The sequence below is a fragment of a genome, unplaced genomic scaffold (assembly GCF_019419815.1).
Source record: "Pyrus x bretschneideri cultivar Hongxiangsu unplaced genomic scaffold, Pyrus_bretschneideri_v1 Contig13, whole genome shotgun sequence".
Taxonomy (NCBI): domain Eukaryota; kingdom Viridiplantae; phylum Streptophyta; class Magnoliopsida; order Rosales; family Rosaceae; genus Pyrus; species Pyrus x bretschneideri.
In genome coordinates this window covers 590,362-605,000 of record NW_025999424.1, presented here as the reverse complement: position 1 = coordinate 605,000, position 14,639 = coordinate 590,362, and the positions used below count along the sequence as shown (strand labels likewise).

Below are 14,639 nucleotides of genomic sequence, written 5' to 3'. Positions count from 1 at the left end.
ACATTTTTGAAACTCATGATTTTGGTCCCGCACATTGAAAATCAATTATTGTCATGCTGCACATTTTGCCCCACACACCAATATTGTCCTTACGGTCTAACTCAGTAAAAAAAATTTGTTTATGTGCAGGACATCTTCGCTGCAGCAAGCGAGACTTCAGCTACTATCATAGAATGGGCAATGTCAGAGTTGATGAAAAACCCAAGAATCATGAAGAGGGCTCAAGTTGAAGTGAGGCAGTTAGTCGTCCAATTTGAAGGAAAGAATGGCAAAGTTATTGAAGAAAGAGATGTTAAAAAGTTGGACTACTTGAAATCGGTGGTGAAAGAAACTCTGAGGTTACACTCTCCACTCGCTTTGCTCCCAAGAGAAGCAAGTGACACGGTCCAAATTGGCGGATTCAAAGTACCAATTAAATCAAAAGTAATTATTAATCTATGGGCAATGGGAAGAGACCCAGATATATGGGGGGCAGATGCTGAGTGTTTTAAGCCAGAGAGGTTTCATGGCTCTTCTGTTGACTTTAAGGGTTTTGACTTTGAGTTCATTCCATTTGGTGCTGGCAGAAGAATATGTCCAGGCATGTCATTTGGTGTTACCATGATTGAACTTGCTCTTGCTGAATTGCTCTACCATTTTGATTGGAAACTGGCGAATGGGATGAATCCCAACGAACTTGACATGACGGAGAGTTCAGGACTGACCTGTAAGAGAAAGAATGCTTTGTACCTAACTGCCACCCCACATTTTACTTCACGCGGTGAGTTACAGTGACTCGGTGTTTTGTTGCCATGAATGGCCAACAAAACCAGCACCATTCTGGTCTTTCAGGTATCAATTGTTCATTCACTTATGTTTTCCCTCTTTTATAGGCTAAAACATGTTTTCCGTCCCATCGGCCTTCGCAATGTTCCACTTTCGTTCCTATGTTTTCGAGTGCAACGATTTTCATCCCTGCAGTTTGCATTTTGTTTAAATCTAAGGCTTCTTTTCACTTAGTACTTGCGTAATAAGGCATGATTAATGCAATGTTAATTCATTAATAATAATATGTTATGTATCCCTAAGATGTGAACTTCTTATTCAGATCAGTAATATATGTACTTGTGTGTGTTCTTTTGGTGAATGCTACTTCATACGTTGATGATATGTACTTCATACTTATGAGTATTCTTTCAAAATTCGCTATCCATAGTGATTGCCTGAGACGACGAATAAGAAATAAACTTGCTTAGAGTACGATCAGGGTCGCCGTCGGGAACCAGAGGCCAAGGGCGGCTCAGCCTCAAGTTTTTACGCATTAGCAATGTTAAACCTATCGGCCAATGACGCGATAGTACTCCATTAAACATAGTTTAAGAATTTTGGATATTGTGCTGATAGATAGTGTATTTCAATTTCCACTCATTCAAGGTCTCTGCTGAATTTGGACAAATTTTTTAGTACTAGGAACACAAACCACGCAGTGCATCATCTCACGTGTGGTGAACGATATGGTTTATATGTCCAATGAAAGACAAATCCGAAGACTTCTTCGTATATTGGCCTCACCCAACCCTTTTCGGTTCCACCGCTACCCTTGAGCAGTCCAGCCGGAGAACCCCAACAGCCACCGGGTTAAAAAGAGGGAGAACTTCAGGCTACAGCGTGAACGTAAGAAAGCGAGAGAGGAAGGCTACATCCTTCAAAACGAACCTGAGCTACTACTTGCTTCTGCTGATGCTGCAGACGCCAATCCAGTTTGTTAATTTCTCGATTGTAAGTTGAGCAATCTTGCAGTTGCGTTTGCCTTGCTTTTCCTGTTCCCTTATGTAAAATTTTATAAGAACACTTCCACCGGAAAATCTCAAGTCATGTTTTGAATTGCAATTTTAGTGCCTCTCGTCTACTGATCAGTTGAGTCTGCAAAATCTCACTCCGATTCTCCTTTTCGTTCTCCATATGTTCTAAGATGATAGAATTGAAATGAATCTCGAACCCGAAAGGGTCACCAGACACACAGAACTGACCAAAGTCAATAAATTGAGCTAGGCCAAATCTTTTGAATTATAGTGGAACTACTTAAAGAGGGTACAATACTACAATCTCAACTGCTTCAGAAACATCATTTCAACTAGCTTTCAAGAAACAAATGTCAAAAACACTGATTAACATCACAGTGCCCGTGACGGTAGATCGTGATGGTAGATCTTGGCCCTCCTTAGCGTTCACTGCCAAACTTTCATCTACTGGAAGGTGCCAAACGACCTGCAGCACAAACATTAAATTTTACCGACGCTTAATTGGCGAAACAATGATCAAGAACCTTAATCTTTAAGTAGAAATCCTGTGATTCCCTTGATTCACGACTACAAGCATTCCCACGCAATCATACACGATGATCAAACACTCGGAAATTGGAACAATTCGCATGTAAATCTGTATAAAACCAATCACATTTGACTCGCAGAATCCAGTCATTCAAGTTACATAAAACAGATGGAACACCGGTGCCATTGTGCAACTTTCTCAAGCAATGAATTGCCTTCATATACAAAATTAGGATAATTCAATACAAACACAATTCCAAATATAATGGGCAACCTTAAGCCAACAAGACTCTCCGCTTTGCGATGGTCGAAAGGAATACTCAACCTTACCCTTGAGGCTGTTTTCACAACGCGAACCCGTGACCTTTTGGTCACAAAGGAGCAACCTTTCTGTTGCGTCAAGGTTCGCCCTCCCATTTCCAAATATTAGATCATGGAAAATGGTAATTAAGAAAGCCTAAGTCAGAGTTCCAGAGTTCCATTTGCAAATTCATTGCATGCAAACTGATCATATAAAGAGGGCATTACCTAAGCAGCTCCGACGATGATGTTGTTGATCGGGATGAAGATCAGCTTCACGAAAAATCCCACGAATCAGATTGCCGTACGGAGCGCCACCATTGTGAACTCTGTTACATTCAAACGGAAAAGAAAAGGCGCGCCGGATAGATTAGACCGGTCCAAAGCACAGATCGCATCTCGAAGGTTTTCAAAATCAACAGGATTACGTTACAAATTACATGCAGGTTGGATTAATTATCCTAAGAAGGAAATGGATGGGACTGGATTGGAAGTGGATGGTGTTATTATTACCTTTACGGTCGGGTTTGTGGCAGCGCTTGACGAGGCGGACGCTGTCCTTCGAGAACTCTCTCAGCGGATTGAACACTGAATCGATGGCGTCCATTTTTTCCGACGAGCTGAAGAATTGAGGGAGCGAAGACCACGAACACGAACACAAATATCGATGTTATAAGCTGAATCGAAAGTGCATTAGTTTTGAGAATTTATTGATTTGTTTGGAAGTACTTTTTAAATGAGTGGAAGCGTTTTTAAAGGAAATGATTTTAGGTTTTAAAAGCACTTGAAGTGTGTTCTGCAAAAAACATCAGTTATGTGTTTATTACAGGAAGCATTTTAAGTGATTTACTTGCATTTTTACTAAGAAGTACTTATTTCAAAAACGTTTTCACCAAAAGCGCTTTCAGCAATTTTAAAAGCACTTTCAGATGAACTATTGCATTATGCTAAAAGAAAAAATAAAATATTCCATCTACATCAGTGATCCCAAAACATCCTTACAATCAGAGGGAGTAGCAAGCTGCTCACTCATAACCGTTCAACAATTAATCATCACGTACAACATTCAAAATCTTCCGAAGGAGTTCTCGGCATTCCAACTTATGCAGAGTCCGGTTTTTTCTCACGTTGAACGGCTCTTGGGACGAATGCCACGCCACGAGTGGGTCGACGACCAAAGCTGATGGCTGAAGGGGTCGAGTCTGATGTGCTTAATTTGGAGACGGCAGAAACAAGGCCATCCATGGTTTCGTTATCTACTTGCGTACTAGATGAATCTGCCTTCTTCGGAACAACTTGTCTCCGCTGGTTCTTCTTCTGCCTCTGTTTTTTGGAAGGAAGAGCCTGCTTGAAAAACTCAAATGAAGTGGGGAATTTATGCTTGTCCACCAGATGTTGCTGCCGACTTTTATAGTTCTTGAACTTCAAACCGCAGCCTTCTACAAGGCAGTCATACTGTTACACCACAGAAATCCAAACAAAATTAGAACGATTAAACAAACACGATAGAGAAACCTTTCATCTTCGAACAGTATATAAACCAGAAAGCATATCTATAGACAATGATATCACCAAGCAAAAACCATAAGCTTTAGTCGAGACGCTAATGGTGGAATTCAAGAGGAAAAGAAAAGTATGAAAAGTCTTCTATGGTAATGTTTGGATTGTGTTCTTGCTTCACACAGAACGCTAACATTTTCAACAAATAATGCTTTAACAAAAGTGCAAGAAGAACAGTCACCAAAAACCTGGTGCAAGAGACGAAAGCAAACCATCATTTCAGTATATAAACCAGAAAACATCTGTACAGACGGTATCATCTAGAAAAAGCCGTGAACTTTAAGTAATGCCGGATCGATTCTTCAGTTTTAAGTATAACACTAGTTCACTTATTTGAAACTTTGAAGGGTAATGATATGCCGTCTAGGGGCAAGGATTTCAGTGATTAGCCAATTCATTATCGGTGGAACTCAAGCTCGACAGCTAGATGGTAGAAGAGAGAACAAAAACTATGAAATGACTTCGATCATGTTTGGGTTCTGTTTTTTCTTCCCCTAGAACTCTCATAGTTTAAAGCCAGCAACATTTGAGTAAAAATGAATGAGGAACTGTCACTATGCCATAACTAACTCAATTTCGAAAGCAAGAAAAAATGTCATATGATGGACAATACCAACACGAATCGAGGAGGAAAATAAAGAGTAAATACCATGAGATAGCCGCGTGCCACTTTCGCCTGAAAGAAAGAATCGTGTGCTTCGGATACATGCATGCTGAGCAACCGTGACGTTGGGTAGACTCTAGAGCACACAAAACAAGACGCGGTGTGCCGTGCATTGTAGTGATCTTCAAAGTCCTCCAAGGAACTCAAGCGAGCACCGCAACCAACAATCGAACAGAAAACCCCCCTGCAAAAGCAAAGCACGCACTTCACATCAAGTAAAAAAGCAACAAAACAAACAATAGCGTCTTACTGCAGTACATTAATTTCATATAACCATGAAATGTGAATACCTGCCTTCCTCATCTACCATTTTTCGAAGCTGATGCTTTTCGTCTTCGGTTAAATCCAATGCAATCTAATTAAAATTACAGCATAAAGCAACCCAAAATCCAAAATTCAAATGTGCTAGCAAAATTTTGAAATGCTAATTCCTCATTGCGCTTTATGATTAAAAAACCCATTTCAAATTCGGACTCGAGCGACGCAAATCATCCGAGATGACATCAAAATTCATGAAATTTACACCAAATTAGAGAGAAATGTAAACCTGTTTGGCGAGCAGTTCCCTCTCGATGTTTCCAGATGCGAAGAAAGGGGATTCAGGACCGAACCTTCGACGGAGGGGTTTCCAGTGCGGAAACACCAGTCGTGCTTCTTCTACATCCATCGACGCCATGGCCGTTGTGCTTAGAGTCTTCCTCTGCAACTGTGTGCCCTCAGATAGACTCGTTTGAAATTTGAATCGCGTATCGTAAGATTCGTATGCTCCAACCGTACGAAATATTGGGGAGATTTTTCAGTTGCTACATCACGTATTATTATACAAATAATGAGATATATGTGTTAAAATATTAATAACTTAAAAAATAAAATTTTTCATTATTTACATAAAAACATGTGGTGCAGTATCCATATTTCCGTCATAATAAAAAATTTCTCGAAATATTAAGCGGCTTCTAGGTGCGTGCGCTTTTTGGGCTTCGTCCTCACCAATACAGCCCACCATGACAGATTTGGGCTTGCCGACTTGCTATAAGGCCATCTGTATATGGGCCTATTTGCATGGTATATGATTTCCGGCCCTCTTGAGAGAGACCTGGTTTAGAGGTTAACGTTGCATTCGAAGTTCCCAACTTCATTTGAACTTCGCAATATTCAAGGCAGGGATGCGAAGCATCGATCATGATTTTGCTTCACCAAACGGGGATGCAGAGAAGGACTTCACTGACAAGCTGTCGTTAGCTGGAGACGGGTTTGACACCGGGATCAAGGCAAAGCAAGCAGTGGAAGCACAAAGCCCCGGTGTCGTCTCTTGTGATGACATCTTGGCTTTGACTGCCCGGGATTGTGTATTCTTTCTAAGTGTTGTCTTGAGACTCATATGAGTTGTGGTGCGCATCCACTAGACAATGAACTAGCTCTCTTATGTTCCACATTCAAATTTTCTGCAGGCAGGAGGCCCTTCATTCAACGTCGAATTGGGACACCGTGATGGACTATCTCGAAAGCCTCACGGGTTGCTGGGAAAGGGTTGTTGAGCTCAGATCAGGTTCTTTTCTCTGGCTCTGCATCACAGCCCATTGTCCTTGATTTTGCTAAGAACACAGGTAACTTCAACGGAGCCTCGTCGCTGCCATGAGGAAGCTTGGAAGAGTCGGTTTTAAGACTGGTAATCAAGGGTGGATCAGGAGACACTACACCACCTTCAATTCATGATCATCGAAAGCTAAGAAATATTCATCATGGCATAACCTACTGGTTCTAATTAATAGGGTTAACAAGCACCCGATAATCTCCAAAGAACTTAATTCTCAGGAATTTAAGTTTTTCATAACAATTGTAAGTGTTCTAAGAGACAATCTTTCAATTCATTCATGGGAAAATTATGGACACAACTGATCACGAAACAACAAAATTTCAAGGTCGGCAAAATTCAATACAACGTTCTTATACTCGAAAAGACAATCTTACACGACCATACATAGCACTGAATTGGGGCACCGATCCTCGAGAGTACTGAAGAGGCGTGCACTTGCCTCCATCATCCTTGAAATGTGGTTACAGAAACACACAAACAATCTACACAACCTCAGACAAAGTATAGAAACATCAAAACAATTTGGAAGAAATACAATGTGGTTTGACACAGAAAAAAAATACAGGATGTATTAGATGGAATCCTCAGCTCATGAAAGCCCAGCTGGACGTGATTTTCCATACAGGTGGGCGTATACAATCTTAGTCCGATGTACCAGAATCATGCTTAAAACAAAGGCAACAATGCATAATCCGGACATGATTAACGAAGTTAAGAAGAAGCATATAGAACCGTCACACTTTGGCGCGTCCATTCGAAGCACGCCTTGGAAAACTGATGTTCCTGGACTCATATGCAGGTGATGGTGCTGACGAGCTTGCTTCTCAGCTTCAAAGTCGTATATACTGCTAGCAATCACGCCAGAAAAGAGCAACGAACCAGCAGGGTTTGCAATTGTGAGGAAATTGTACAAGGCCCCAAACTTTTTCAAGCCAAACAATTCAGAAGCAGCAGCTGGCACTATCGCCCAATGTGCCCCATAGCCTAGCCCAACCAAGATGGTGGCAATGTGCATTGCCCCAGGCCATCCGAAAGCAATGAAGATATGCCCAATTGCCATAATGAATTGTGCCACAGCCATTGCTACCGGTCTTGGATAAGCATAGTCCCTATCAAATGCATAACAATGGATGAGAATTGAGAAGTCACAAACCCAAGTTTAAATAATGCTCTACATAAACTCTAGATGAGAATGTATTCAGTTCGTACCTCACAATAATCTCAGAGAAGTAACCGCCACCAACCCGACCAAGAAAGTTCCAGATGCTGATCATGGATACAAATATATGTGTATCGTCATACCCGAGAGACTGGCTCATCTGACCGAGGTTATCAATCACTGTTAAACCAGATCCTGAACCCAAGAGAAGTGAGAAAAAAATAAGCCAAAAGTCTGCTTTGATCAAAGCTTGTGTCAAGGTGAAGTCTTCCCCTCTATGCGGACCTGTCCTCCTCTTAACCCTAACTGCTCCCTCGGCAGCTGCTTGGAATAGTTTCGATTGCAATTGTGCAATTCGTTTTTGCCGTTCAGATGCTGGAAGTAAGTCCATTTCCTTAGGCTTCTCGTCTTCCACCTCACTAAATATTACCTCATTAGCATCGTGCCCAGACTTCCTGGGGTCTTGTTTCTGTGGCTCGGGCAGGAGTGCCTCTTTTTCTAGAGATCTTGACTCGGAAGAAAAGCTCAACGAAATGGGAATCACTATGGGAATCAACAGGAGCACAAACAAAACCGCTGTAAATATAATCATCACGGTGTGGCTCAAATCAATGAGATCTTCAACTAGCATGACCCCCATCAAATAAGCAGCTAATAGGAGGCACAGACTATAAATAAGCGTGAAGCTCAAGTCATCAGTTGGCCGGACTTGTCTGTGACCTCCAACCGGTCTGACAATAAACATTAAAGCAATAACCACCATTGCTGGACCAACCGCAACCATGAAAATCAAAGATGCATGATCTGGTGAATGGATCATCACATATATCTGAGTCAGAATTGCGCCGCCCAACCCAGCAAAGCCCTTGAGAATTCCAACCACAGGACCCCGACTTTTTGGGAAGTTTTGCACACAAGAGACCAAAGCAACCGTATTGAAGAAGGTCTCGCCATTTGTTCCCACAAATATAAGAATACACATCTGCAAAATTGAAAATTGTAACTGTTAAAGACTAAACCAAGGCAAGATAACAAAAAGTAATACCGAATCATTTAAAAGAATACATGGCATAGGCACCAACCCCCCATTGCTAATCATAATGCTTAAATGGTTTGTATGTTTGTTATAAACATTGTTGCTTTATCAAAAGTTTTCATGAACGAGGTTTACTAACGCGGTAGAACATCTAATTACAAACCAGAAACTACTTACTCTACGAGAATGACCAATTTTGTTCCATCATAGCAAATCGCAGACACAGTGAGCAAATTTTGTTATCAAAACATATGACACAAAAATGGCTATATCCAGTAGCCACTACAAATGGCAAGTTTTGAGAAAATAAGAAAAACGCATCAAGGAAAAGACATAATATACAACAAAAGAATGTCTAAAGTTCCAAAAGCTCATTGAAAAAGCCCTTCTTCCTTCTTTTTTTCGGTGCACTTTACGCTTTGCTTAGACCACAGAAAATTGCAGAAATGCTGATTCCACAGACCAAACAGAGCCTTAAACAGCATGTATATATATACTCAATTCACTGCAAGTGGTCAACCAAAAAGGTTGCTAATTTATAAGAAAGTAACAAGTTTAAGGCAAAAGATTACTCCTTTTTTTTTGGAAAAATTAACATTAAGCTTCTTCTTATCAACTCAACCTCTCAAACCATACATACCAAAAAACACTATCCGTTTCCAGAGTTTCAATCAGTATATCCGCAAACTGAACGAAAAGAAGTAATTTTCGCAATCCCCTTTTCAACTCCTCACTCCTCCCTGTCTTTTAGCCTTTGGATTGGATTACCAAACGAAATCAAGAGCCAGAAATAAGGTAAAAGTGCAGAACAAGAAAACGGGAGTGCGAAAATCGCCAAAAACCATCCACAATGGCAAAACACATGATCAAACTAGATCAAAAAAGTAACAAAAGCAGAACAAAATACAAGAAAAGCAAAGAACTTTGGTTAGATATGATACTCACAGCCCACAAATTCAAGGAAGGAGCTCGACCAGTAACAACAAGCCAAACCCAACCGTACCCAACAAAGTTCATCAGAGCACCAACGAGCAGCGCCGCCCACAACGGCAGCACCTCGCACAAGCTCCCCGCCAAAAACCCAACGCTGTCCCCGAGATCTTTAGCCACACCCAGCCGCGCAATCTGCCGCTGATTGTAGTCCATGGAGCTCTTGATCACCGGCGATATGCTCCCGAACAAGTAGCCAATTCCCGCACATGACTGCACCCACATTGCCGCCACAAAAACCAGCCATCTGTTTCTGAAGAACGACCGCAGCTTCTCCTGCACCCGACCCATCACAGAAAAGTGATAACCTTCGACGATTTGGAAAAAAAGAGAGTTATTTTTTTTTTGTTGGGTTTTTTTTTTACGAGAAGATGAGGAAGAAGAAGAAGATATGCATTCCAGTGATGAGTGTGGTAGGCAGGCGGGTGGACGATGGTGATGTGCTGGATTTGGACGCGTGCTGACACGCTTTCCAATCTTAATTTTTAAATTTTTGATGGCGATGATGATGATTTGGATACATCCTGATGTGCTGGATGATGATGATGATGATGATGATGGCGGTGGATGATGGTGATATGCATTCCAATCGTAATTTTAAAATTTTTGTTTTTGGGCGCGGCATCTATGGAAAGAGAAATGCTACTATTCTTCGTGATTTTTCGGAATCTCGTATATTTTTAACATAATATTTTATAGTATTTTTAGCATAAGTGCATATGGCTATTACATATTATATCATCACTTCTAACATAAACAACGAATAATCTATAATAAAAATTCACTTCAAACATAATATCCTTATCATTTTTTACGTTGATTTGGTCAGATTATTTGGTATAAATGGAGAATATTAATTTTTATTTGTTCAAAGTGATTTATTGTGATTCATTTTAATGATTCATAAAAGTTAAATTGGATTCTTAAAACTCAAAAACCGACCTAATCATTTCAAATTACAATCGTGTGCTTGATGAAAAGCTTTTCACGTTTCATTTTTTGCTTTACTTTTGTGAAAAAGGTAAAAAAGGAAGAATATTATCCCCTTTATTTTGGTCCGAAAAAACGAAGGGTGGTGCTATCATACATTTGATTTTATTTCTTATGCATCCTTTTTAATTATCAATTGTTAAATCGAAAAAAAAAAATTGAAAGATAAAATCAACAATTAAAAATGAATGTGCAAAAAAAAATAAATGTATAAATAGCACCACCTAAAACGAAAGATCCACCTTTTGTGAAAGTGTGAGTGAAGTAGGTTGTCATTTTAGCATTTATTTTATTGCATAAAGTAGTGCTACGTAACATATCGTAAGTGGACTCTAACTTATATAAATGTGGGAAAAGGTAAACGACATAGATCATGTGGTATGCTCTATGTTTTTCCAATTGATGAATCGTCTCGTTTTCCAAATAATTAATGTAAGGACTCCAATTAATATTTTGCTTCATGACTAGCAATGTACTAATCCTGAAATAATTAGAAATAATATTTTCTGGATCTTGTTATTAAGGAGTTGTCGTTTTCCTTTGTATCAATCCAAAATGTGCCACGTTTCGCTGGAATCTCTTAAACGTAGTGTTGGCACCTTTAAGTTTACACATCTAGGGCTTTCTTGACAAGAATGTCGATATGTCCGAGTGGTTAAGGAGACAGACTTGAAATCTGTTGGGCTTCGCCCGCGCAGGTTCGAACCCTGCTGTCGACGTCTTTTCCAATTTTCCATTTTGTACCGACTTTCAAAAGGATCTTTTCCTTACTGGATTTTGCAGTTCCACGGCCCACATCCATTTGTTCAGTTGGGTTTGTCAGCTTTGAATATTTGGGCTCGGGTTATCTAATAGTCCATTTTTTTTCGTTTATTAATAGAAAATAAAAGTGACCTAGTATTTACTTATGGAGGGAGCTACTATAAGCTCACCGAGACCTAGTATCTACATGTAGTACTACATGGCTAAGTAATACATCATATTTAATAATAGGGTAAAGTGCTTATTCAGTTCTTGAAATATTACTTCAATGAAAGTTAGGTCTTCGAATTATTTTTTTCGGTAAAATAAGTCCCTAAACTCATTAAAAATTGCTAATTTCATTTCTACTATCATATTCAATGCTATTTTATCTCATTTTTAGTCAACTCAAGTCACGTGATACACTTTAGTGTGTAATACCGTTATTTTCTCGCCTATAAGTCCTTAGCATTTCATATAGGTTGCAAATCAAACGTCTAATTTACCCTCCTAAGTTAAGTCTATGCACTATTTCTTGATGAAAAACTACCAATCTACCATCCAATGTGTATCACATGCAAGTAATGTGACTTAAATTGACTGAAAATTAAATATAGTAGCTTCGAATATAATATTAGGGATGTAATTGGCAGATTTTTATAATTTAATGACTGATTTTTTTGAAAAAATAATAATTTATGAACCTAATTTTCACAGAGGTGATAATTTAGGGACTAAATTAGCAGTTTATCCTTAATAATATTGGTGGCTTGTATTCGGAGTAGTGTAGACTACTGAGCAGTCTAATTTTTAACCATATTTGTTAATTTTAATGTTAGTATATTGCTTGGAGATACCCCATTCAATATATTTTTTTTGTGCTTCTTTCCTATATACATGTTAATTTCGACTCTTCTAAATAAACAATTCAATATCAAATTATTGCTGACCTGATCATTGTATAAAAAAAAGATAACAAAGTATATGAATAGCAAACAAAAGTCTTTTAGTTAAATACCAAAATGATCCCTTAAGCAACTGAAAAGTGTCTTTTGAGATCCAAATGCTCCACCGAAATCAATATTATAATTTGATTGAAAGCAAGGGAGCCAATAATTAATAGGATTATCAGTAAAGGAAAAGGAAAACCAGCAACATTTATACCATAATAATGCTTTAGTGACAAGAAAGCTCCCTACCATCAATCTTCTTATCTTGATTTCTTATGGTTCCTAAAGACATTAGAAGTTTGGTTATACTAATGAGAGATTATTACATGTTACTGACTATATAATTTCGTGTTTATTGTTTTGATCGCGTAATGCAGGCTACATAATTACGCAATAGTAGGATATGTCAGATTTTTTGCAAATGGGCATCGTTTGCCCAATTCACCATCTATAGCAAAAGTAGAGTTGAGTAGCATTCTTGCAGGGTTTGAGTGTCATGTGGGAAGCTTCCTTTATTTAGGATGCATGTGATGTGAAGTGTAAACTACCAAACTACTTGGAAATGTGAACGAGGGAAATTGGAATAGCTTGATACTCTAACCTTACACACAACTTTTCTTTCCTTGTCTCTTCCTCCCAAATGCTCAACTTTATAATCATGCACACCTTTCATCTTTCTTTCCCTCGTACGACCCAATCCTTTTCCCACTCATTATATTAGCAGATCACAGCTAAACACATCTGTTAAGTTTTGGGAGAGATCAAGAGATCGAGATTTCTTCGATATGTCGGATTGGGGGCCGGTTTTCATAGCAGTGGTGCTGTTCATATTGCTGACACCAGGACTGCTGATTCAGATGCCGGGAAAGAGCCGGTTCGTGGAGTTCGGAAACTTTCAGACGAGTGGAGTGTCCATACTGGTTCATTCCATAATCTACTTTGCTCTCATTTGTATCTTCTTATTAGCCATTGGTGTCCACATGTATGTTGGCTCTTAATTGTCACTTAATTAAAAGGCACCAACGTATTATCTCGTCTCAACTTTACTTGTACACCTTAATTAGCTTGTTTGGCTCTGCATCTGAATTTGATCTTGCACTAATGTTTGTTTTTCCTCCCCTTGTTTCGGAGATTTAAATTACTCGTTAGGATCGTTGGTCATTGTTTGTCCCATGGATTTTTAAGTTTGATACACAAACTTAATCAATGGTAGAGTCGAGAATTATGTGAATGTTTAGCATAGAATTAGACTAAGTAAGTGATTAAGAATTAGAACACACAAGCTTAATTTCATTAGCCTCCATGTTTCTGCTAGGTGAGTTTCTTGCTAAAGCTTTTACTGGGGAACTTCTAAATTGATTAACTAACTAAATAAAGTTAATCAAAGGGAAAAAATGTGAAATAATCTGCTGATCTCTCAGTTACATGTCAAGATCATGTGTTATTGCTGCTCTGTGAGATCCTTGTTAGCGAGATTTCATCACGAAAGATTTACATTTATGCAGATTATGGAAGGTAAATGAAGGCATAAAGACCTTGGAAAATATAAAAGATTGCTATAATTTCTTATTTGCACAAAGCAGAAGCCAGGAAGGTAACTAGTAAGTAGTTAATAAAAGCAAGTAAAACAACAGAATTAACTCCTCCTTTCAGCTGGTATGCCAAACCACAACATTTCTTGGATCCTAAGCATAGATGTGAATGTCAAGAATAATAAGAAACAGAATGAGGAGCAAACCATAGATCACGGCGTGCAAGAACATCGACGCGATGTTCGTTTTCATGTTCATGAATTCCAAGGGACGTTCCTTTCCCGGCATCTGAAACACCAATCCCGGCGACAGAAACGCAAACAGCGCGGATGCTATCAGCGGAGCTGCCCAATCTTTCATTGTCAAAACAAGAAGATGTCACAGCAGAAGAACAAGGGAAGAGGAGGAGAAAGAATATAGCAAAAGTATATAAAAAGGAGCTTTGGATGCTTTATAATTTGGATTTAAGCCCTTGGAAGAGGGGAATAAGAATCCCTTAGGGCTAGAAAACAACATAATTAATCCAGTTTAATTAGCCTTATCTTTGAATTTTAAATGCTTTGGTGTTGCATTTGTTGTTAACTTGTTATTGCTTTCTTGGACTTTTGGATAAGGCTTAGCATCATTTACATTTTCTATTGCTATCAAGGCTACACTGTTACATTACTTCTCAGGAGAGAATTTGAGTGGGAGGAGATGTTTGGCAGATCATCTCATCCTTATGATCAACACACAAAACATCTTATTGAGACCCATTTTTTTATATTTCGATCTCATCCACTGCCGTTTTGGTTCCGTCTAATGAGTTTTA

General features: G+C 39.0%; 5 protein-coding genes, 1 non-coding gene and 1 pseudogene across 8 annotated transcripts in view; 3 read left to right on the top strand and 4 right to left on the bottom strand.

Annotated features, from left to right (window-relative positions):
* LOC103960984 (desmethyl-deoxy-podophyllotoxin synthase-like) overlaps window positions 1-1,126 on the top strand; it is a 15,711-nt gene extending 14,585 nt beyond the window's left edge. Inside the window, exons 3-4 of one of the 2 annotated variants that reach the window (XM_048578809.1) lie at window positions 130-760; window positions 873-1,126. In XM_048578809.1, the coding sequence (XP_048434766.1) occupies window positions 130-760; window positions 873-877 (636 nt within the window). In that variant the 3' untranslated portion in view covers window positions 878-1,126. Of the gene's footprint in view, window positions 1-129 lie in introns of both variants that reach the window. The other variant, XM_048578808.1, reaches the window with a different exon arrangement.
* LOC103936779 (zinc finger protein 511) overlaps window positions 1-5,614 on the bottom strand; it is a 14,990-nt gene extending 9,376 nt beyond the window's left edge. Inside the window, exons 1-4 of one of the 2 annotated variants that reach the window (XM_048578810.1) lie at window positions 5,381-5,614; window positions 5,124-5,188; window positions 4,819-5,017; window positions 3,734-4,064 (exon numbers count right to left, since the gene is read on the bottom strand). In XM_048578810.1, the coding sequence (XP_048434767.1) occupies window positions 3,734-4,064; window positions 4,819-5,017; window positions 5,124-5,188; window positions 5,381-5,509 (724 nt within the window). In that variant the 5' untranslated portion in view covers window positions 5,510-5,614. Of the gene's footprint in view, window positions 1-3,562; window positions 4,065-4,818; window positions 5,018-5,123; window positions 5,189-5,380 lie in introns of those variants that run through there. The other variant, XM_048578811.1, reaches the window with a different exon arrangement.
* On the bottom strand, window positions 2,254-3,261 carry LOC103936780 (annotated as a pseudogene).
* A 1,115-nt stretch (window positions 5,615-6,729) lies between the features above and the next one.
* Window positions 6,730-9,997, bottom strand: LOC103936778 (protein NUCLEAR FUSION DEFECTIVE 4). Its single transcript, XM_009346645.3, has 3 exons — window positions 9,571-9,997; window positions 7,640-8,571; window positions 6,730-7,539 (listed from the first exon to the last, which is right to left on the bottom strand). Exons 1-3 carry the CDS (start codon window positions 9,904-9,906, stop codon window positions 7,020-7,022), a joined length of 1,788 nt encoding a protein of 595 aa, XP_009344920.2. The 5' UTR covers window positions 9,907-9,997; the 3' UTR covers window positions 6,730-7,019.
* Window positions 9,998-11,242: 1,245 nt separating this feature from the next.
* Window positions 11,243-11,324, top strand: TRNAS-UGA. The gene has a single exon. It is a non-coding gene; the product is annotated as a tRNA-Ser (tRNA).
* Window positions 11,325-12,849: 1,525 nt separating this feature from the next.
* On the top strand, window positions 12,850-13,337 carry LOC103936777. The gene has a single exon (XM_048578806.1). It carries the CDS (start codon window positions 13,082-13,084, stop codon window positions 13,292-13,294), a length of 213 nt encoding a protein of 70 aa, XP_048434763.1. The 5' UTR covers window positions 12,850-13,081; the 3' UTR covers window positions 13,295-13,337.
* A 503-nt stretch (window positions 13,338-13,840) lies between these two features.
* Window positions 13,841-14,432, bottom strand: LOC103936776. Its single transcript, XM_009346643.3, has one exon. It carries the CDS (start codon window positions 14,186-14,188, stop codon window positions 13,982-13,984), a length of 207 nt encoding a protein of 68 aa, XP_009344918.1. The 5' UTR covers window positions 14,189-14,432; the 3' UTR covers window positions 13,841-13,981.
* Window positions 14,433-14,639: the final 207 nt, after the last annotated feature.

What these genes read in the sequence shown, in the direction of transcription:
- LOC103936778 (XM_009346645.3), bottom strand. Translation starts at nt 9,906, where the DNA reads ATGGGTCGGGTGCAGGAGAAGCTGCGGTCGTTCTTCAGAAACAGATGG. An exon ending in CTTCCTTGAATTTGTGGGCT is followed by an intron (nt 8,572 to 9,570) that starts GTGAGTATCATA and finishes TCAATTTTGCAG; the next exon opens with ATGTGTATTCTTATATTTGT. An exon ending in TTCTCTGAGATTATTGTGAG is followed by an intron (nt 7,540 to 7,639) that starts GTACGAACTGAA and finishes TGCATTTGATAG; the next exon opens with GGACTATGCTTATCCAAGAC.
- LOC103936777 (XM_048578806.1), top strand. Translation starts at nt 13,082, where the DNA reads ATGTCGGATTGGGGGCCGGTTTTCATAGCAGTGGTGCTGTTCATATTG.
- LOC103936776 (XM_009346643.3), bottom strand. Translation starts at nt 14,188, where the DNA reads ATGAAAGATTGGGCAGCTCCGCTGATAGCATCCGCGCTGTTTGCGTTT.